This window comes from Somniosus microcephalus, chromosome 5 (assembly GCF_052327205.1).
Source record: "Somniosus microcephalus isolate GS21.2 chromosome 5, FLI_Smic_1.0, whole genome shotgun sequence".
Lineage (NCBI taxonomy): Eukaryota > Metazoa > Chordata > Chondrichthyes > Squaliformes > Somniosidae > Somniosus > Somniosus microcephalus.
In genome coordinates this window covers 6182152-6204882 of record NC_140991.1, presented here as the reverse complement: position 1 = coordinate 6204882, position 22731 = coordinate 6182152, and the positions used below count along the sequence as shown (strand labels likewise).

Sequence of the window (22731 nt, the reverse complement as noted above, 5' to 3'; positions counted from 1 at the left end):
AACACACACACACCCTAACACACACACACCCTAACACACACACCCTAACACACACACACCCTAACACACACACACTAACACACACACCCTAACACACACACACCCTAACACACACACCCTAACTCACACACACCCTAACACACACACACTAACACACACACCCTAACACACACACCCTAACACACACACACCCTAACACACACACACCCTAACACACACACACACACACTAACGCACACACACCCCACACACACACCCTAACACACACACCCTAACACACACACACCCTAACACACACACACCCTAACACACACACACTAACACACACACCCTAACACACACACCCTAACACACACACACCCTAACACACACACACCCTAACACACACACACCCTAACACACACACACCCTAACACACACACCCTAACACACACACACCCTAACACACACACACCCTAACACACACACACCCTAACACACACACCCTAACACACAAACACACCCTAACACACACACCCTAACACACACACACCCTAACACGCACACACCCTAACACACACACACTAACACACACACCCTAACACACACACACCCTAACACACACACCCTAACTCACACACACCCTAACACACACACACCCTAACACACACACACTAACACACACACCCTAACACACACACCCTAACACACACACACCCTAACACACACACACCCTAACACACACACACACACACTAACGCACACACACCCCACACACACACCCTAACACACACACCCTAACACACACACACCCTAACACACACACCCTAACACACACACCCTAACACACACACTAACACACACACACACACCGCCCACACAGAACACATACACAAACTACAGTTCCATAGTGGTTATGCTACTGGACGAGTAGTCCAGTAATCTGGACTATTTGTTTATGGGATGTGGGCGTCGCTGGCAATCCACAATATATATCAATGATTTGGATGAGGGAACCAAATGTAATATTTCCATGTTTGCTGACGACACGAAACTAGTGGGATTGTGAGTTGTGAGGAGGATGCAAAGAGGCTTCAAGGCGATTTAAACAAGTTGAGTGAGTGGGCAAATACATGGCAGATGCAGTATAACGTGGATAAATGTGAAGTTATCCACTTCGGTAGGAAAAACAGAAAGGCAGAGTATTATTTAAATGGTGATAGATTGGGAAATGCTGATGAACAAAGGGACCTGGGTGTCCTTGTACACCAGTCACTGAAAGCAAACATGCAGGTGCAGCAAGCAGTTAGGAAGGCAAATGGTATGTTGGCCTTCATTGCAAGAGGATTTGAGTACAGGAGCAAGGAGGTCTTACTACAGTTATACAGGGCCTTGGTGAGACCACACCTGGAGTACTGTGTGCAGTTTTGGTCTCCTTACCTAAGAAAGGATATACTTGCCATAGAGGGAGTGCAACGAAGGTTCACCAGACTGATTCCTGGGATGGCAGGACTGTCGTATGAGGAGAGATTGGGTTGACTAGGCCTGTATTCACTAGGGTTTAGAAGAATGAGAGGGGATCTCATTGAAATGTATAAAATTCTGACAGGGCGAGACAGACTGGATGCAGGGAGGCCCCTCTGATGCCGAGAGACACGGAGACATGCGGAGACACACGGAGAGACACAGAGAAGTATGGAGACACGGAGAGACAGAGACATGGAGAGAAACGGAGACACGGGCCACAGTCTAAGTGGCGGCAGAATCCTGTTTCTCCCTCTGTTGAAGAATGACGTCAGCTCCATGAACTTACATCGCAGAGTGAGAGGTGGAAGGTCAGGTCGGGACACCCACTCCCCAAACACAAGGCCCCAGTTTTCTCCTTCACTAACCGCCTGATACCTTTGAGTTGGGATCAGCTCCTTTCTCAATCAAGAATTTAATGGCCTCGGGATGGCCCCCGCCCGAGGCCTCTGACAGAGGGGTGTTGCCGTGGGCATCGGTGCATTCAGTCATTGCCAACTGGTGGCGCAGCCGGATCACTTTCCCCATTTCGTCTGAAGCCACTCCATTTCTCGAGTCCAGTTCGGAAACCTGCGGGGAAAATACAAAGTAAGAATGTTGGAGAGACAGACCTGGGCACACAGCCTGCCCTGTCCACTGGCTCCACAACCTTCACTGCCCATCTCCAGCTCCAGGACTCGCTCTCACCAGATCCTCCTCCCACTCGCGACCCATGGCTCGCTCTCTCTCTCAATTGGGAACTCATCCCTTTTGAATGCTTTAGCAGCGCTGGGCAGTAGTAGAATTACAGAATGATACAGCCCAGGAGGAGGCCATTCGGCCCATTGTGCTTGTGTTAGAGGCAGTTCGGAGAAGGTTCACGAGGTTGATTCCTGGGATGAAGGGGTTGTCTTATGAAGAAAGGTTGAGCAGGTTGGGCCTATACTCATTGGAGTTTAGAACAATGAGAGGTGACCTTATTAAAACATATAGGCCTAAAAAGTTAGTCACCCTAAGAGGGCGCTAACGGGGCGCAAAGCAATTAGCATCTGGGCGCGGCGCCGCCAACGCCTCCCGCGAAATTCAGCGGGAGGTTAGCGGCGGCGGTAACCATTGGTGCCCCGCGGTGATGTGCTGCCGGCGATGACGTCATCACCGTGCGCAGCGCCCCGCTCGCATCCCGGCCGCGATCTTCAGTAGCGCCCCCTGAGTTACCACCGGATGCTATGTCCGACAGGGTGAAGGGGGCCTACCTGCGGCCGGGGCGGCGCAAATTAAAGGGGAGGTGCCAGGCGGCCATCTTTGTTGCTGGCCGCCTGCCAGCACCTGCCCGCTTTGCCGTCCCCGGCCTCCTTACCAGCCCCCCCCCGCGGAGTGCCGGCTGCGCGCCGTGAGCCCGGAACTTCTCTCGAGTGCTGGGCTCTTTTGCCGGCACTCTGATCCCCGGTGGCCCAGCTGCGCTGCGCCACGATATTCACTCGCAGCGCCCCAAGAGGGAGGCGGGGCACTTCAAGTAGCTCTTGGGGTGCTACCGATGAATTTCGGTCGCGGGGGCGCTAATTTTTTCGGGGCGCTAAAAGTAGATGCAGGAAGGATGTTTCCCCTCGTGGGGGAATCTAGAACTCGGGGACACAGTTTCAGGATAAGGGGGCACCCTTTTAAGACGGAGATGAGGAGGAATTTCTTCTCTCAGAGGGTCGTGAATCTTTGGAATTCTCTACCCCGGAGAGCGGTGGAGGCGGAGTCAGTGAATATATTCAAGGCGGAGATTGACAGACATTTGAACTACGGGGGAGTCGAGGGGTCTGGGGAGCGGGCGGGAAAGTTGAGTTGAGGTCGATGACCAGCCATGATCTTGGTGAATGGTGGAGCAGGCTCGAGGGGCCGAATGGCCGACTCCTGCTCCTATTTCTTATGTTCTAATCCCACTCCACCTGCTCTTTCCCCACAGTCCTGCAAATTTCTCCTTTCTTAGTATTTATCCAATTCCCTTTTGAAAGTTACTTTTGAATCTGCATCGAGATCACAACAACTCACTGCGTAAAAAAAAATCTCCTCATCTCCCCTCTGGATTTTTTGCCAATTCCCTTCACTCTGTGTCCTCTGGTTACCGACCCTCCTGCCACTGGAAACAGTTTCACCTTATTTACTCGATCAAAACCCCTTCATGATTTTGAACATCTCCATCAAATCTCCCCTTAACCGTCTCTGCTCTGAGAACAATCCCAGCTTCTCCAGTCTCTCCACATCCCTGGAACGTCTGTTCCAAACGTTAGGCTCCCCTCCGCCGGAGGTGCTGACTCTCGCTGGGGCACAAGTTCCACCTGCTCCGGCCAGGCTCCGGTTCCTCACTGGTAGGATCATTCCCCAGGAACATGGCCAGAGTGTAACCCCTTAGCGCCGCGCAGCCTCCCGGCACCGAGCACCAGGTACCCAGACCACGAGCTCAGAGAGACCGCTGCGCAGGTTACTGCGTGCGAGCGCAGCTGGGAACCACGGGCACTCTCTGCTGGAGGAAGGGCCCCGTTACTGGGAGTGAGGGGGCACTGGTCCACGTCCTGCACCGTGAGCCCCTGGTCTCAGCTTTGTGAACGGTGTCCCGGGGGGTACAACAAACCTCCCCCTCACCGGCCCCAATAATCTAACGGCCACATTAGGGGTTGCCAACACTCCAGGGTTGCCTGGAGTCTCCGGCAATTATAGGCTGATCTCCCGGACACTGCCACCAGCAACCGGGAGAGCAGATCATCGGGTCAGTTGAAAAGATCGCGTGGTGCCTTCTTCATTTTCGTTTTTCTTTATTAAAGTACTGGAGAAGGGAAAATGGCTGTTTGGCCGGGTGGTGCTGAAGACTCCAGGATTACCTCCAGCTGGCGTTGGGAACCCTCGGCCTGAATTCTCCATCAGTCACTGCGGGCGAGGAGGGATAACTCAGCCCTCTAACGGTATTCCCCTGCCTTCTTCTGGGAGAACTCGCACTGAGTCCCGTTCGCCCATCACCCCTGTGCTCGCTGACCTACGTTAGCTCCTGGTTAACAAGCGCCTAGATTTCAAAATTCTCATCCTTGTTTTCAAATCCCTCCATGGCCTCGGCCCTCCCTCTCTCTGTAATCTGCCCCAGCTCCACAACCTCCCGAGACCTCTGCGCTCCTCTAATTCTGCCCTCTTGAGCATCCCTGATTAAAATCGCTCAAACTTTGGTGGCCGTGCCTTCTGTTGCCTCGACCCTAAGCTCTGGAATTCCCTCCCTAAACCTCTCCACCTCGCTTTCCTCCTTTAAGATGCTCCTTAAAACCTACCTCTTTGACCAAGCTTTTGATCACCTGCCCTAATCTCTCCTTATGTGGAATGGTGTCAAACCTGTTGTCTTACAATACTCCTGTGCAGCACCTTGGGATGTTTTACCACGTTAAAGGCACTATATAAATACACGTTGCTGTTGATGTTGAGAGCATGCTAGGCAGAAGGAGCAGCACAGAAACCTGGCTTCGGCGCAGTGCCAGAGCCCGCAGGCCACGGCTTGAGGCCCAGAGACATCAGGACCAAGAGGCCGGCAGAGGGCATCAGGCGAAGGGGCAAAAGACAACAAGAAGCTGCTCCTGTGAAAAGAGGCCTTGCTATAAATGGTCGGACACTCTGCTGCCTTTCGCCCGACCTCCTTTAGTATCGCCTGCATCTCATCCACATCCCCCTCGAAGGCTGCTTCCAACATCCGGCTCCGACGTTTCTGCTCCTCCGCTCTGCGCTTTCGTTCCTTCTCCTCTTTCTCTCGTTCTCTCGCTGCTGCCTCCTGTTCTCTCTTCACCAGCGCGACAAAGGCCTGACAGAAAACAGGTGCAAGGTTAACCACTAGTAACAGCAGCCAATCACAAGACACCGCTCAATCAAAATCCGATTCTGGAGGGGCAGTTCTGAGGGAGCGCTGCACTGTCGGAGGGGCAGGACTGAGGGAGAACCGCACTGTCAGAGGGGCAGTACTGAGGGAGCACTGCACTGTCAGAGGGGCAGTACTGAGGGAGCACTTCACTGTCAGAGGGGCAGTACTGAGGGAGCGCCGCACTGTCGGAGGGGCAGTACTGAGGGAGCACTGCACTGTCGGAGGGTCAGTACTGAGGGAGCGCCGCACTGTCAGAGGGGCAGTACTGAGGGAGTGCTGTACTGTCGGAGGGGCAGTACTGAGGGAGTGCGTCACTGTCGGAGGGTCAGTACTGAGGGAGCGCTGCACTGTCAGAGGGGTAGTACTGAGGGAGTGCTGCACTGTCGGAGGGGCAGTACTGAGGGAGTGCTGCACTGTCGGTGGGACAGTACTGAGGGAGCGCCATACTGTTGGAGGGGTAGTACTGAGGGAGTGCTGCACTGTCGGAGGGGCAGTACTGAAAGAGCGCTGCACTGTCAGAGGGGCAGTACTGAGGCAGCGCCGCATTGTCGGAGGGGCAGTACTGTGGGAAAGCTGCACTGTCAGAGGGGCAGTACTGAGGGAGTGCCGCATTGTCGGAGGGTCAGTACTGAGGGAGTGCTGCACTGTCGGAGGGGCAGTACTGAGGGAGCGCTGCACTGTCGGAGGGGCAGTACTGAGGGAGCACTGCACTGTCGGAGGGTCAGTACTGAGGGAGCGCCGCACTGTCAGAGGGGGGTACTGAGGGAGCGCTGCACTGTCGGAGGGGCAGTACTGAGGGAGTGCGTCACTGTCGGAGGGTCAGTACTGAGGGAGCGCTGCACAGTTGGAGGGGCAGTACTGAGGGAGTGCTGTACTGTCGGTGGGACAGTACTGAGGGAGCGCCGTACTGTCGGAGGGGCAGTACTGAGGGAGTGCTGCACTGTCGGAGGGGCAGTGCTGAGGGAGCGCTGCACTGTCGGAGGGGGAGTACTGAGGGAGCGCCGCACTGTCGGAGGGTCAGTACTGAGGGAGTGCTGCCCTGTCGGAGGGGCAGTACTGAGGGAGCGCGGCACTGTCGGATCGTCAGTACTGACGGAGCGCTGCACTGTCAGAGGGGCAGTACTGAGGGAGCTCTGCATTGTCGGAGGGTCAGTAGTGAGGGAGCACCGCACTGTCGGAGAGGCAGTACTGAGGGAGTGCTGCACAATCGGAAGGTCAGTACTGAGGGAGTGCCGCACTGTCGGAGGGGCAGTACCGAGAGAGCGCCACACTGTCAGAGGGGCAGTACTGAGGGAGCGCTGCACTGTCGGAGGGGCAGTACTGAGGGAGTGCTGCACTGTCGGAGGGGCAGTACTGAGGGAGCGCTGCACTGTCTGAGGGGCACTACTGAGGGAGTGCTGCACTGTTGGAGGGGCGCTACTGAGGGAGTGCTGCACTGTCGGAGGGGCAGTACTGAAGGAGTGCTGCACTGTCAGAGGGGAAGTACTGAGGGAGCGCTGCAATCTCGGAAGGGCAGTACTGAGGGAGCGCTGCACTGTCGGAGGGGCAGTACTGAGGGAGAGCTGCACTGTCGGAGGGGCAGTACCGAGGGAGCTCCGCATTGTCGGAGGGGCAGTACTGAGGGAGTGTGGCATTGTTGGAGTTTCAGTACTGAGGGAGCACCGGACTGTCGGAGGGGCAGTACTGAGGCAGCGCTGCACTGTCGGAGGGGCAGTACTGAGGGAGTGCTGCAGTGTCGGAGGGGCACTACTGACGGAGTGCTGCACTGTCAGAGGGGCAGGACTGAGGGAGCGCTGCACTGTCAGAGGGGCAGTACTGAGGGAGAGCTGCACTGTCGGAGGGACAGTACTGATGGAGCGCTGCACTGTCGGAGGGACAGTACTGAGGGAGTGCTGCACTGTCGGAGGGGCAGTACTGAGGGAGCGCTGCACTGTCGGAGGGGCAGTACTGAGGGAGCGCTGCACTGTCGGACGGGCAGTACTGAGGGAGCGCTGCACTGTCGGAGGGACAGTACTGATGGAGCGCTGCACTGTCGGAGGGGCAGTACTGAGGGAGCGCTGCACTGTCGGAGGGGCAGTACTGAGGGAGCGCTGCACTGTCGGAGGGGTAGCACTGAGGGAGCGCTGCACTGTCGGAGGGGCAGTACTGAGGGAGCGCTGCACTGTCGGAGGGGCAGTACTGAGGGAGCGCTGCACTGTCGGAGGGGCAGTACTGAGGGAGCGCTGCACTGTCGGAGGGGCCGTACTGAGGGAGCGCTGCACTGTCAGAGGGGCAGTACTGAGGGAGTGCTGCACTGTCGGAGGGGCAGTACTGAGGGAGCGCTGCACTGTCGGAGGGGCACTACTGAGGGAGTGCTGCACTGTCAGAGGGGCAGTACTGAGGGAGTGCTGCACTGTCAGAGGGGCAGTACTGAGGGAGCGCTGCACTGTCGGAGGGGCAGTACTGAGGGAGCGCTGCACTGTCGGACGGGCAGTACTGAGGGAGCGCTGCACTGTCGGAGGGACAGTACTGATGGAGCGCTGCACTGTCGGAGGGGCAGTACTGAGGGAGCGCTGCACTGTCGGAGGGGCAGTACTGAGGGAGCGCTGCACTGTCGGAGGGGCTGTACTGAGGGAGCGCTGCACTGTCGGAGGGGCAGTACTGAGGGAGCGCTGCACTGTCGCAGGGGCAGTACTGAGGGAGCGCTGCACTGTCGGAGGGGCAGTACTGAGGGAGCGCTGCACTGTCAGAGGGGCAGTACTGAGGGAGTGCTGCACTGTCGGAGGGGCTGTACTGAGGGAGCGCTGCACTGTCGGAGGGGCACTACTGAGGGAGTGCTGCACTGTCAGAGGGGCAGTACTGAGGGAGTGCTGCACTGTCGGAGGGGCGCTACTGAGGGAGTGCTGCACTGTCGGAGGGGCAGTACTGAAGGAGTGCTGCACTGTCAGAGGGGCAGTAATGAGGGAGAGCTGCACTCTCGGAAGGGCAGTACTGAGGGCGCACTGCACTTTCGGAGGGGCAGTATTGAGGGAGCGCTGCACTGTCGGAGGGGCAGTACCGAGGGAGCTCCGCATTGTCGGAGGGGCAGTACTGAGGGAGTGTGGCATTGTTGGAGTTCCAGTACTGAGGGAGCGCCGGACTGTCGGAGGGGCAGTACTGAGGCAGCGCTGCACTGTCAGAGGGGCAGTACTGAGGGAGTGCTGCAGTGTCGGAGGGGCACTACTGACGGAGTGCTGCACTGTCAGAGGGGCAGGACTGAGGGAGCGCTGCACTGTCGGAGGGGCAGTACTGAGAGAGCGCTGCACTGTCGGATGGGCAGTACTGAGGGGGCGCTGCACTGTCGGACGGGCAGTACTGAGGGAGCGCTGCACTGTCGGAGGGACAGTACTGATGGAGCGCTGCACTGTCGGAGGGGCAGTACTGAGGGAGCGCTGCACTGTCGGAGGGGCAGTACTGAGGGAGCGCTGCACTGTCGGAGGGGCAGTACTGAGGGAGCGCTGCACTGTCGGAGGGGCAGTACTGAGGGAGCGCTGCACTGTCGGAGGGGCAGTACTGAGGGAGCGCTGCACTGTCGGAGGGGCAGTACTGAGGGAGCGCTGCACTGTCGGAGGGGCAGTATTGAGGGAGCGCTGCACTGTCGGAGGGGCAGTACTGAGGGAGTGCTGCACTGTCGGATGGGCAGTACTGAGGGAGCGCTGCACTGTCGGAGGGGCGCTACTGAGGGAGTGCTGCACTGTCGGAGCGGCAGTACTGAAGGAGTGCTGCACTGTCAGAGGGGCGGTACTGAGGGAGCGCTGCACTGTCGGAGGGGCAGTACTGAGGGAGCGCTGCACTGTCGGAGGGGCAGTGCTGAGGGAGCGCTGCACTGTCGGAGGGGCAGTGCTGAGGGAGCGCTGCACTGTCGGAGGGGCAGTACTGAGGGAGCGCTGCACTGTCGGAGGGGCAGTACTGAGGGAGCGCTGCACTGTCGGAGGGGCAGTACTGAGGGAGCGCTGCACTGTCGGAGGGGCAGTACTGAGGGAGCGCTGCACTGTCAGAGGGGCAGTACTGAGGGAGTGCTGCACTGTCGGAGGGGCAGTACTGAGGGAGCGCTGCACTTTCGGAGGGGCACTACTGAGGGAGTGCTGCACTGTCAGAGGGGCAGTACTGAGGGAGTGCTGCACTGTCGGAGTGGCGCTACTGAGGGAGTGCTGTACTGTCGGAGGGGCAGTACTGAAGGAGTGCTGCACTGTCAGAGGGGCAGTACTGAGGGAGCGCTGCACTCTCGGAAGGGCAGTACTGAGGGCGCACTGCACTTTCGGAGGGGCAGTATTGAGGGAGCGCTGCACTGTCGGAGGGGCAGTACCGAGGGAGCTCCGCATTGTCGGAGGGGCAGTACTGAGGGAGTGTGGCATTGTTGGAGTTTCAGTACTGAGGGAGCGCCGGACTGTCGGAGGGGCAGTACTGAGGCAGCGCTGCACTGTCAGAGGGGCAGTACTGAGGGAGTGCTGCAGTGTCAGAGGGGCACTACTGACGGAGTGCTGCACTGTCAGAGGGGCAGGACTGAGGGAGCGCTGCACTGTCAGAGGGGCAGTACTGAGGGAGAGCTGCACTGTCGGAGGGACAGTACTGATGGAGCGCTGCACTGTCGGAGGGGCAGTACTGAGGGAGCGCTGCACTGTCGGAGGGGCAGTACTGAGGGATTGCTGCACTGTCGGAGGGGCAGTACTGAGAGAGCGCTGCACTGTCGGAGGGGCAGTACTGAGGGAGCGCTGCACTGTCGGACGGGCATTACTGAGGGAGCGCTGCACTGTCGGAGGGACAGTACTGTAGGAGCGCTGCTCTGTCGGAGGGGCAGTACTGAGGGAGCGCTGCACTGTCGGAGGGGCAGTACTGAGGGAGTGCTGCACTGTCGGAGGGGCAGTACTGAGGGAGCGCTGCACTGCCAGAGGGGCACTACTGAGGGAGTGCTGCACTGTCGGAGGGGCGCTACTGAGGGAGTGCTGCACTGTCGGAGGGGCAGTACTGAAGCAGTGCTGCACTGTCAGAGGGGCAGTACTGAGGGAGCGCTGCACTGTCGGAGGGGCAGTACTGAGGGAGCGCTGCACTGTCGGACGGGCAGTACTGAGGGAGGGCTGCACTGTCGGAGGGACAGTACTGATGGAGCGCTGCACTGTCGGAGGGGCAGTACTGAGGGAGCGCTGCACTGTCGGAGGGGCAGTACTGAGGGAGCGCTGCACTGTCGGAGGGGCAGTACTGAGGGAGCGCTGCACTGTCGGAGGGGCAGTACCCTGGGAGCGCTGCACTGTCGCAGGGGCAGTACTGAGGGAGCGCTGCACTGTCGGAGGGGCAGTACTGAGGGAGCGCTGCACTGTCAGAGGGGCATTACTGAGGGAGTGCTGCACTGTCGGAGGGGCAGTACTGAGGGAGCGCTGCACTGTCGGAGGGGCACTACTGAGGGAGTGCTGCACTGTCAGAGGGGCAGTACTGAGGGAGTGCTGCACTGTCGGAGGGGCGCTACTGAGGGAGTGCTGCACTGTCGGAGGGGCAGTACTGAAGGAGTGCTGCACTGTCAGAGGGGCAGTACTGAGGGAGCGCTGCACTCTCGGAAGGGCAGTACTGAGGGCGCACTGCACTTTCGGAGGGGCAGTATTGAGGGAGCGCTGCACTGTCGGAGGGGCTGTACCGAGGGAGCTCCGCATTGTCGGAGGGGCAGAACTGAGGGAGTGTGGCATTGTTGGAGTTTCAGTACTGAGGGAGCGCCGGACTGTCGGAGGGGCAGTACTGAGGCAGCGCTGCACTGTCAGAGGGGCAGTACTGAGGGAGTGCTGCAGTGTCGGAGGGGCACTACTGACGGAGTGCTGCACTGTCAGAGGGGCAGGACTGAGGGAGCGCTGCACTGTCGGAGGGGCAGTACTGAGAGAGCGCTGCACTGTCGGATGGGCAGTACTGAGGGAGCGCTGCACTGTCGGACGGGCATTACTGAGGGAGCGCTGCACTGTCGGAGGGACAGTACAGATGGAGCGCTGCACTGTCGGAGGGGCAGTACTGAGGGAGCGCTGCACTGTCGGAGGGGCAGTACTGAGGGAGCGCTGCACTGTCGGAGGGGCAGTACTGAGGGAGCGCTGCACTGTCGGAGGGGCAGTACTGAGGGAGCGCTGCACTGTCGGATGGGCAGTACTGAGGGAGCGCTGCACTGTCGGAGGGGCAGTACTGAGGGAGCGCTGCACTGTCGGAGGGGCAGTACTGAGGGAGCGCTGCACTGTCAGAGGGGCAGTACTGAGGGAGTGCTGCACTGTCGGAGGGGCAGTACTGAGGGAGCGCTGCACTGTCGGAGGGGCGCTACTGAGGGAGTGCTGCACTGTCGGAGGGGCAGTGCTGAAGGAGTGATGCACTGTCAGAGGGGCAGTACTGAGGGAGCGCTGCACTGTCGGATGGGCAGTACTGAGGGAGCGCTGCACTGTCGGAGGGACAGTACTGATGGAGCGCTGCACTGTCGGAGGGGCAGTACTGAGGGAGCGCTGCACTGTCGGAGGGGCAGTACTGAGGGAGCGCTGCACTGTCGGAGGGGCAGTACTGAGGGAGCGCTGCACTGTCGGAGTGGCAGTACTGAGGGAGCGCTGCACTGTCGGAGGGGCAGTACTGAGGGAGCGCTGCACTGTCGGAGGGGCAGTACTGAGGGAGCGCTGCACTGTCAGAGGGGCAGTACTGAGGGAGTGCTGCACTGTCGGAGGGGCAGTACTGAGGGAGCGCTGCACTGTCGGAGGGGCACTACTGATGGAGCACTGCACTGTCAGAGGGGCACTACTGAGGGAGTGCTGCACTGTCAGAGGGGCAGTACTGAGGGAGTGCTGCACTGTCTGAGGGGCGCTACTGAGGGAGTGCTGCACTGTCGGAGGGGCAGTACTGAAGGAGTGCTGCACTGTCAGAGGGGCAGTACTGAGGGAGCGCTGCACTCTCAGAAGGGCAGTACTGAGGGCGCACTGCACTTTCGGAGGGGCAGTATTGAGGGAGCGCTGCACTGTCGGAGGGGCAGTACCGAGGGAGCTCCGCATTGTCGGAGGGGCAGTACTGAGGGAGTGTGGCATTGTTGGAGTTTCAGTACTGAGGGAGCGCCGGACTGTCGGAGGGGCAGTACTGAGGCAGCGCTGCACTGTCAGAGGGGCAGTACTGAGGGAGTGCTGCAGTGTCGGATGGGCACTACTGAGGGAGTGCTGCACTGTCGGAGGGGCAGTACTGAAGGAGTGCTGCACTGTCAGAGGGGCAGTACTGAGGGAGCGCTGCACTCTCGGAAGGGCAGTACTGAGGGCGCACTGCACTTTCGGAGGGGCAGTATTGAGGGAGCGCTGCACTGTCGGAGGGGCAGTACCGAGGGAGCTCCGCATTGTCGGAGGGGCAGTACTGAGGGAGTGTGGCATTGTTGGAGTTTCAGTACTGAGGGAGCGCCGGACTGTCGGAGGGGCAGTACTGAGGCAGCGCTGCACTGTCAGAGGGGCAGTACTGAGGGAGTGCTGCAGTGTCGGAGGGGCACTACTGACGGAGTGCTGCACTGTCAGAGGGGCAGGACTGGGGGAGCGCTGCACTGTCGGAGGGGCAGTACTGAGAGAGCGCTGCACTGTCGGATGGGCAGTACTGAGGGAGCGCTGCAGTGTCGGACGGGCAGTACTGAGGGAGCGCTGCACTGTCTTAGGGACAGTACTGATGGAGCGCTGCACTGTCGGAGGGGCAGTATTGAGGGAGCGCTGCACTGTCGGAGGGGCAGTACTGAGGGAGCGCTGCACTGTCGGAGGGGCAGTACTGAGGGAGCACTGCACTGTCGGAGGGGCAGTACTGAGGGAGCGCTGCACTGTCGGAGGGGCAGTACTGAGGGAGCGCTGCACTGTCGGAGGGGCAGTACTGAGGGAGCGCTGCACTGTCGGAGGGGCTGTACTGAGGGAGCGCTGCACTGTCGGAGGGGCAGTACTGAGGGAGCGCTGCACTGTCGGACGGGCAGTACTGAGGGAGCGCTGCACTGTCGGAGGGACAGTACTGATGGAGCGCTGCACTGTCGGAGGGGCAGTACTGAGGGAGCGCTGCACTGTCAGAGGGGCAGTACTGAGGGAGCGCTGCACTGTCGGAGGGGCAGCACTGAGGGAGCGCTGCACTGTCGGAGGGGCAGTACTGAGGGAGCGCTGCACTGTCGGAGGGGCAGAACTGAGGGAGCGCTGCACTGTCGGAGGGGCAGTACTGAAGGAGCGCTGCACTGTCGGAGGGGCAGAACTGAGGGAGCGCTGCACTGTCGGAGGGGCAGTACTGAGGGAGCGCTGCACTGTCAGAGGGGCAGTACTGAGGGAGTGCTGCACTGTCGGAGGGGCAGTACTGAGGGAGCGCTGCACTGTCGGAGGGGCACTACTGAGGGAGTGCTGCACTGTCAGAGGGGCAGTACTGAGGGAGTGCTGCACTGTCGGAGGGGCGCTACTGAGGGAGTGCTGCACTGTCGGAGGGGCGGTACTGAAGGAGTGCTGCACTGTCAGAGGGGCAGTACTGAGGGAGCGCTGCACTCTCGGAAGGGCAGTACTGAGGGCGCACTGCACTTTCGGAGGGGCAGTATTGAGGGAGCGCTGCACTGTCGGAGGGGCAATACCGAGGGAGCTCCGCATTGTCGGAGGGGCAGTGCTGAGGGAGTGTGGCATTGTTGGAGTTTCAGTACTGAGGGAGCGCCGGACTGTCGGAGGGGCAGTACTGAGGCAGCGCTGCACTGTCAGAGGGGCAGTACTGAGGGAGTGCTGCAGTGTCGGAGGGGCGCTACTGACGGAGTGCTGCACTGTCAGAGGGGCAGGACTGAGGGAGCGCTGCACTGTCAGAGGTGCAGTACTGAGGGAGAGCTGCACTGTCGGAGGGACAGTACTGATGGAGCGCTGCACTGTCGGAGGGTCAGTAGTGAGGGAGCACCGCACTGTCGGAGAGGCAGTACTGAGGGAGTGCTGCACAATCGGAAGGTCAGTACTGAGGGAGTGCCGCACTGTCGGAGGGGCAGTACCGAGAGAGCGCCACACTGTCAGAGGGGCAGTACTGAGGGAGCGCTGCACTGTCGGAGGGGCAGTACTGAGGGAGTGCTGCACTGTCGGAGGGGCAGTACTGAGGGAGCGCTGCACTGTCTGAGGGGCACTACTGAGGGAGTGCTGCACTGTTGGAGGGGCGCTACTGAGGGAGTGCTGCACTGTCGGAGGGGCAGTACTGAAGGAGTGCTGCACTGTCAGAGGGGAAGTACTGAGGGAGCGCTGCAATCTCGGAAGGGGAGTACTGAGGGAGCGCTGCACTGTCGGAGGGGCAGTACTGAGGGAGAGCTGCACTGTCGGAGGGGCAGTACCGAGGGAGCTCCGCATTGTCGGAGGGGCAGTACTGAGGGAGTGTGGCATTGTTGGAGTTTCAGTACTGAGGGAGCACCGGACTGTCGGAGGGGCAGTACTGAGGCAGCGCTGCACTGTCGGAGGGGCAGTACTGAGGGAGTGCTGCAGTGTCAGAGGGGCACTACTGACGGAGTGCTGCACTGTCAGAGGGGCAGGACTGAGGGAGCGCTGCACTGTCAGAGGGGCAGTACTGAGGGAGAGCTGCACTGTCGGAGGGACAGTACTGATGGAGCGCTGCACTGTCGGAGGGACAGTACTGAGGGAGTGCTGCACTGTCGGAGGGGCAGTACTGAGGGAGCGCTGCACTGTCGGAGGGGCAGTACTGAGGGAGCGCTGCACTGTCGGACGGGCAGTACTGAGGGAGCGCTGCACTGTCGGAGGGACAGTACTGATGGAGCGCTGCACTGTCGGAGGGGCAGTACTGAGGGAGCGCTGCACTGTCGGAGGGGCAGTACTGAGGGAGCGTTGCACTGTCGGAGGGGTAGCACTGAGGGAGCGCTGCACTGTCGGAGGGGCAGTACTGAGGGAGCGCTGCACTGTCGGAGGGGCAGTACTGAGGGAGCGCTGCACTGTCGGAGGGGCAGTACTGAGGGAGCGCTGCACTGTCGGAGGGGCCGTACTGAGGGAGCGCTGCACTGTCAGAGGGGCAGTACTGAGGGAGTGCTGCACTGTCGGAGGGGCAGTACTGAGGGAGCGCTGCACTGTCGGAGGGGCACTACTGAGGGAGTGCTGCACTGTCAGAGGGGCAGTACTGAGGGAGTGCTGCACTGTCAGAGGGGCAGTACTGAGGGAGCGCTGCACTGTCGGAGGGGCAGTACTGAGGGAGCGCTGCACTGTCGGACGGGCAGTACTGAGGGAGCGCTGCACTGTCGGAGGGACAGTACTGATGGAGCGCTGCACTGTCGGAGGGGCAGTACTGAGGGAGCGCTGCACTGTCGGAGGGGCAGTACTGAGGGAGCGCTGCACTGTCGGAGGGGCTGTACTGAGGGAGCGCTGCACTGTCGGAGGGGCAGTACTGAGGGAGCGCTGCACTGTCGCAGGGGCAGTACTGAGGGAGCGCTGCACTGTCGGAGGGGCAGTACTGAGGGAGCGCTGCACTGTCAGAGGGGCAGTACTGAGGGAGTGCTGCACTGTCGGAGGGGCTGTACTGAGGGAGCGCTGCACTGTCGGAGGGGCACTACTGAGGGAGTGCTGCACTGTCAGAGGGGCAGTACTGAGGGAGTGCTGCACTGTCGGAGGGGCGCTACTGAGGGAGTGCTGCACTGTCGGAGGGGCAGTACTGAAGGAGTGCTGCACTGTCAGAGGGGCAGTACTGAGGGAGAGCTGCACTCTCGGAAGGGCAGTACTGAGGGCGCACTGCACTTTCGGAGGGGCAGTATTGAGGGAGCGCTGCACTGTCGGAGGGGCAGTACCGAGGGAGCTCCGCATTGTCGGAGGGGCAGTACTGAGGGAGTGTGGCATTGTTGGAGTTCCAGTACTGAGGGAGCGCCGGACTGTCGGAGGGGCAGTACTGAGGCAGCGCTGCACTGTCAGAGGGGCAGTACTGAGGGAGTGCTGCAGTGTCGGAGGGGCACTACTGACGGAGTGCTGCACTGTCAGAGGGGCAGGACTGAGGGAGCGCTGCACTGTCGGAGGGGCAGTACTGAGAGAGCGCTGCACTGTCGGATGGGCAGTACTGAGGGGGCGCTGCACTGTCGGACGGGCAGTACTGAGGGAGCGCTGCACTGTCGGAGGGACAGTACTGATGGAGCGCTGCACTGTCGGAGGGGCAGTACTGAGGGAGCGCTGCACTGTCGGAGGGGCAGTACTGAGGGAGCGCTGCACTGTCGGAGGGGCAGTACTGAGGGAGCGCTGCACTGTCGGAGGGGCAGTACTGAGGGAGCGCTGCACTGTCGGAGGGGCAGTACTGAGGGAGCGCTGCACTGTCGGAGGGGCAGTACTGAGGGAGTGCTGCACTGTCGGATGGGCAGTACTGAGGGAGCGCTGCACTGTCGGAGGGGCGCTACTGAGGGAGTGCTGCACTGTCGGAGGGGCAGTACTGAAGGAGTGCTGCACTGTCAGAGGGGCGGGTACTGAGGGAGCGCTGCACTGTCGGAGGGGCAGTACTGAGGGAGCGCTGCACTGTCGGAGGGGCAGTGCTGAGGGAGCGCTGCACTGTCGGAGGGGCAGTGCTGAGGGAGCGCTGCACTGTCGGAGGGGCAGTACTGAGGGAGCGCTGCACTGTCAGAGGGGCAGTACTGAGGGAGCGCTGCTCTCTCGGAAGGGCAGTACTGAGGGCGCACTGCACTTTCGGAGGGGCAGTATTGAGGGAGCGCTGCACTGTCGGATGGGCAGTACCGAGGGAGCTCCGCATTGTCGGAGGGGCAGTACTGAGCGAGTGTGGCATTGTTGGAGTTTCAGTACTGAGGGAGCGCCGGACTGTCGGAGGGGCAGTACTGAGGCAGCGCTGCACTGTCAGAGGGGCAGTACTGAGGAAGTGCTGCAGTGTCGGAGGGGCAATACTGACGGAGTGCTGCACTGTCAGAGGGGCAGGACTGAGGGAGCGCTGCACTGTCGGAGGGGCAGTACTGAGAGAGCGCTGCACTGTCGGATGGGCAGTACTGAGGGAGCGCTGCACTGTCGGACGGGCAGTACTGAGGGAGCGCTGCACTGTCGGAGGGACAGTACTGATGGAGCGCTGCACTGTCGGAGGGGCAGTACTGAGGGAGCGCTGCACTGTCGGAGGGGCAGTGCTGAGGGAGCGCTGCACTGTCGGAGGGGCAGTACTGAGGGAGCGCTGCACTGTCGGAGGGGCAGTACTGAGGGAGCGCTGCACTGTCGGAGGGGCAGTACTGAGGGAGCGCTGCACTGTCGGAGGGGCAGTACTGAGGGAGCGCGGCACTGTCGGAGGGGCAGTACTGAGGGAGCGCTGCACTGTCAGAGGGGCAGTACTGAGGGAGTGCTGCACTGTCGGAGGGGCAGTACTGAGGGAGCGCTGCACTGTCGGAGGGGCGCTACTGAGGGAGTGCTGCACTGTCGGAGGGGCAGTACTGAAGGAGTGCTGCACTGTCAGAGGGGCAGTACTGAGGGAGCGCTGCACTGTCGGAGGGGCAGTACTGAGGGAGCGCTGCACTGTCGGACGGGCAGTTCTGAGGGAGCGCTGCACTGTCGGAGGGGCAGTACTGAGGCAGCGCTGCACTGTCGGAGGGGCAGTACTGAGGGAGTGCTGCAGTGTCGGAGGGGCACTACTGACGGAGTGCTGCACTGTCAGAGGGGCAGGACTGAGGGAGCGCTGCACTGTCAGAGGGGCAGTACTGAGGGAGAGCTGCACTGTCGGAGGGACAGTACTGATGGAGCGCTGCACTGTCGGAGGGACAGTACTGAGGGAGTGCTGCACTGTCGGAGGGGCAGTACTGAGGGAGCGCTGCACTGTCGGAGGGGCAGTACTGAGGGAGCGCTGCACTGTCGGACGGGCAGTACTGAGGGAGCGCTGCACTGTCGGAGGGACAGTACTGATGGAGCGCTGCACTGTCGGAGGGGCAGTACTGAGGGAGCGCTGCACTGTCGGAGGGGCAGTGCTGAGGGAGCGCTGCACTGTCGGAGGGGCAGTACTGAGGGAGCGCTGCACTGTCGTAGGGGCAGTACTGAGGGAGCGCTGCACTGTCGGAGGGGCAGTACTGAGGGAGCGCTGCACTGTCGGAGGGGCAGTACTGAGGGAGCGCTGCACTGTCAGAGGGGCAGTACTGAGGGAGTGCTGCACTGTCGGAGGGGCAGTACTGAGGGAGCGCTGCACTGTCGGAGGGGCACTACTGAGGGAGTGCTGCACTGTCAGAGGGGCAGTACTGAGGGAGTGCTGCACTGTCGGAGTGGCGCTACTGAGGGAGTGCTGCACTGTCGGAGGGCAGTACTGAAGGAGTGCTGCACTGTCAGAGGGGCAGTACTGAGGGAGCGCTGCACTCTCGGAAGGGCAGTACTGAGGGCGCACTGCACTTTCGGAGGGGCAGTATTGAGGGAGCGCTGCACTGTCGGAGGGGCAGTACCGAGGGAGCTCCGCATTGTCGGAGGGGCAGTACTGAGGGAGTGTGGCATTGTTGGAGTTTCAGTACTGAGGGAGCGCCGGACTGTCGGAGGGGCAGTACTGAGGCAGCGCTGCACTGTCAGAGGGGCAGTACTGAGGGAGTGCTGCAGTGTCAGAGGGGCACTACTGATGGAGTGCTGCACTGTCAGAGGGGCAGGACTGAGGGAGCGCTGCACTGTCAGAGGGGCAGTACTGAGGGAGAGCTGCACTGTCGGAGGGACAGTACTGATGGAGCGCTGCACTGTCGGAGGGGCAGTACTGAGGGAGCGCTGCACTGTCGGAGGGGCAGTACTGAGGGATTGCTGCACTGTCGAGGGGCAGTACTGAGAGAGCGCTGCACTGTCGGAGGGGCAGTACTGAGGGAGCGCTGCACTGTCGGACGGGCATTACTGAGAGAGCGCTGCACTGTCGGAGGGACAGTACTGTAGGAGCGCTGCTCTGTCGGAGGGGCAGTACTGAGGGAGCGCTGCACTGTCGGAGGGGCAGTACTGAGGGAGCGCTGCACTGTCGGAGGGGCAGTACTGAGGGAGCGCTGCACTGTTGGAGGGGGCAGTACTGAGGGAGCGCTGCACTGTCGGAGGGGCAGTACTGAGGGAGCGCTGCATTGTCGGAGGGGGCAGTACTGAGGGAGCGCTGCACTGTCAGAGGGGCAGTACTGAGGGAGTGCTGCACTGTCGGAGGGGCAGTACTGAGGGAGCGCTGCACTGCCAGAGGGGCACTACTGAGGGAGTGCTGCACTGTCAGAGGGGCAGTACTGAGGGAGTGCTGCACTGTCGGAGGGGCGCTACTGAGGGAGTGCTGCACTGTCGGAGGGGCAGTACTGAAGCAGTGCTGCACTGTCAGAGGGGCAGTACTGAGGGAGCGCTGCACTGTCGGAGGGGCAGTACTGAGGGAGCGCTGCACTGTCGGACGGGCAGTACTGAGGGAGGGCTGCACTGTCGGAGGGACAGTACTGATGGAGCGCCTTGCACTGTCGGAGGGGCAGTACTGAGGGAGCGCTGCACTGTCGGAGGGGCAGTACTGAGGGAGCGCTGCACTGTCGGAGGGGCAGTACTGAGGGAGCGCTGCACTGTCGGAGGGGCAGTACCCTGGGAGCGCTGCACTGTCGCAGGGGCAGTACTGAGGGAGCGCTGCACTGTCGGAGGGGCAAGTACTGAGGGAGCGCTGCACTGTCAGAGGGGCATTACTGAGGGAGTGCTGCACTGTCGGAGGGCAGTACTGAGGGAGCGCTGCACTGTCGGAGGGGCACTACTGAGGGAGTGCTGCACTGTCAGAGGGGCAGTACTGAGGGAGTGCTGCACTGTCGGAGGGGCGCTACTGAAGGAGTGCTGCACTGTCAGAGGGGCAGTACTGAGGGAGCGCTGCACTGTCGGAGGGGCAGTACTGAGGGAGCGCTGCACTGTCGGACGGGCAGTTCTGAGGGAGCGCTGCACTGTCGGAGGGGCAGTACTGAGGCAGCGCTGCACTGTCGGAGGGGCAGTACTGAGGGAGTGCTGCAGTGTCGGAGGGGCACTACTGACGGAGTGCTGCACTGTCAAGAGGGGCAGGACTGAGGGAGCGCTGCACTGTCAGAGGGCAGTACTGAGGGAGAGCTGCACTGTCGGAGGGACAGTACTGATGGAGCGCTGCACTGTCGGAGGACAGTACTGAGGGAGTGCTGCACTGTCGGAGGGGCAGTACTGAGGGAGCGCTGCACTGTCGGAGGGGCAGTACTGAGGGAGCGCTGCACTGTCGGACGGGCAGTACTGAGGGAGCGCTGCACTGTCGGAGGGACAGTACTGATGGAGCGCTGCACTGTCGGAGGGGCAGTACTGAGGGATCGCTGCACTGTCGGAGGGGCAGTGCTGAGGGAGCGCTGCACTGTCGGAGGAGGGCAGTACTGAGGGAGTGCTGCACTGTCGGAGGGGCTGTACTGAGGGAGCGCTGCACTGTCGGAGGGGCACTACTGAGGGAGTGCTGCACTGTCAGAGGGGCAGTACTGAGGGAGTGCTGCACTGTCGGAGGGGCGCTACTGAGGGAGTGCTGCACTGTCGGAGGGGCAGTACTGAAGGAGTGCTGCACTGTCAGAGGGGCAGTACTGAGGGAGAGCTGCACTCTCGGAAGGGCAGTACTGAGGGCGCACTGCACTTTCGGAGGGGCAGTATTGAGGGAGCGCTGCACTGTCGGAGGGGCAGTACCGAGGGAGCTCCGCATTGTCGGAGGGGCAGTACTGAGGGGAGTGTGGCATTGTTGGAGTTCCAGTACTGAGGGAGCGCCGGACTGTCGGAGGGGCAGTACTGAGGCAGCGCTGCACTGTCAGAGGGGCAGTACTGAGGGAGTGCTGCAGTGTCGGAGGGGCACTACTGACGGAGTGCTGCACTGTCAGAGGGGCAGACTGAGGGAGCGCTGCACTGTCGGAGGGGCAGTACTGAGAGAGCGCTGCACTGTCGGATGGGCAGTACTGAGGGGGCGCTGCACTGGTCGGACGGGCAGTACTGAGGGAGCGCTGCACTGTCGGAGGGACAGTACTGATGGAGCGCTGCACTGTCGGAGGGGCAGTACTGAGGAGCGCTGCACTGTCGGAGGGGCAGTACTGAGGGAGCGCTGCACTGTCGGAGGGCAGTACTGAGGGAGCGCTGCACTGTCGGAGGGCAGTACTGAGGGAGCGCTGCACTGTCGGAGGGGCAGTACTGAGGGAGCGCTGCACTGTCGGAGGGGCAGTACTGAGGGAGTGCTGCACTGTCGGATGGGCAGTACTGAGGGAGCGCTGCACTGTCGGAGGGGCGCTACTGAGGGAGTGCTGCACTGTCGGAGGGGCAGTACTGAAGGAGTGCTGCACTGTCAGAGGGGCGGTACTGAGGGAGCGCTGCACTGTCGGAGGGGCAGTACTGAGGAGCGCTGCACTGTCGGAGGGGGCAGTGCTGAGGGAGCGCTTGCACTGTCGGAGGGGCAGTGCTGAGGAGCGCTGCACTGTCGGAGGGGCAGTACTGAGGGAGCGCTGCACTGTCAGAGGGGCAGTACTGAGGGAGCGCTGCTCTCTCGGAAGGGCAGTACTGAGGGCGCACTGCACTTTCGGAGGGGCAGTATTGAGGGAGCGCTGCACTGTCGGATGGGCAGTACCGAGGGAGCTCCGCATTGTCGGAGGGGCAGTACTGAGCGAGTGTGGCATTGTTGGAGTTTCAGTACTGAGGAGCGCCGGGACTGTCGGAGGGGCAGTACTGAGGCAGCGCTGCACTGTCAGAGGGGCAGTACTGAGGAAGTGCTGCAGTGTCGGAGGGGCAATACTGACGGAGTGCTGCACTGTCAGAGGGGCAGGACTGAGGGAGCGCTGCACTGTCGGAGGGGGCAGTACTGAGAGAGCGCTGCACTGTCGGATGGGCAGTACTGAGGGAGCGCTGCACTGTCGGACGGGCAGTACTGAGGGAGCGCTGCACTGTCGGAGGACAGTACTGATGGAGCGCTGCACTGTCGGAGGGGCAGTACTGAGGGAGCGCTGCACTGTCGGAGGGGCAGTGCTGAGGGAGCGCTGCACTGTCGGAGGGGCAGTACTGAGGGAGCGCTGCACTGTCGGAGGGGCAGTACTGAGGGAGCGCTGCACTGTCGGAGGGGCAGTACTGAGGGGAGCGCTGCACTGTCGGAGGGGCAGTACTGAGGGAGCGCAGCACTGTCGGAGGGGCAGTACTGAGGGAGCGCTGCACTGTCAGAGGGGCAGTACTGAGGGAGTGCTGCACTGTCGGAGGGGCAGTACTGAGGGAGCGCTGCACTGTCGGAGGGGCGCTACTGAGGGAGTGCTGCACTGTCGGAGGGGCAGTACTGAAGGAGTGCTGCACTGTCAGAGGGGCAGTACTGAGGGAGCGCTGCACTGTCGGAGGGGCAGTACTGAGGAGCGCTGCACTGTCGGACGGGCAGTTCTGAGGGAGCGCTGCACTGTCGGAGGGGCACTACTGACGGAGTGCTGCACTGTCAGAGGGGCAGGACTGAGGGAGCGC

At 61.4% G+C, this 22731-nt stretch overlaps 1 protein-coding gene across 1 annotated transcript in view; it reads right to left on the bottom strand.

Moving 5' to 3' along the window:
• LOC147116841 (IQ motif and ankyrin repeat domain-containing protein 1-like) overlaps positions 1–22731 on the bottom strand; it is a 198029-nt gene that overhangs the window by 100377 nt on the left and 74921 nt on the right. The window contains exons 2-3 of the mRNA XM_085987175.1: positions 5138–5302; positions 1882–2073 (exon numbers count right to left, since the gene is read on the bottom strand). Of these exons, the coding sequence (XP_085843301.1) occupies positions 1882–2073; positions 5138–5302 (357 nt within the window). The remainder of the gene's footprint in view (positions 1–1881; positions 2074–5137; positions 5303–22731) is intronic.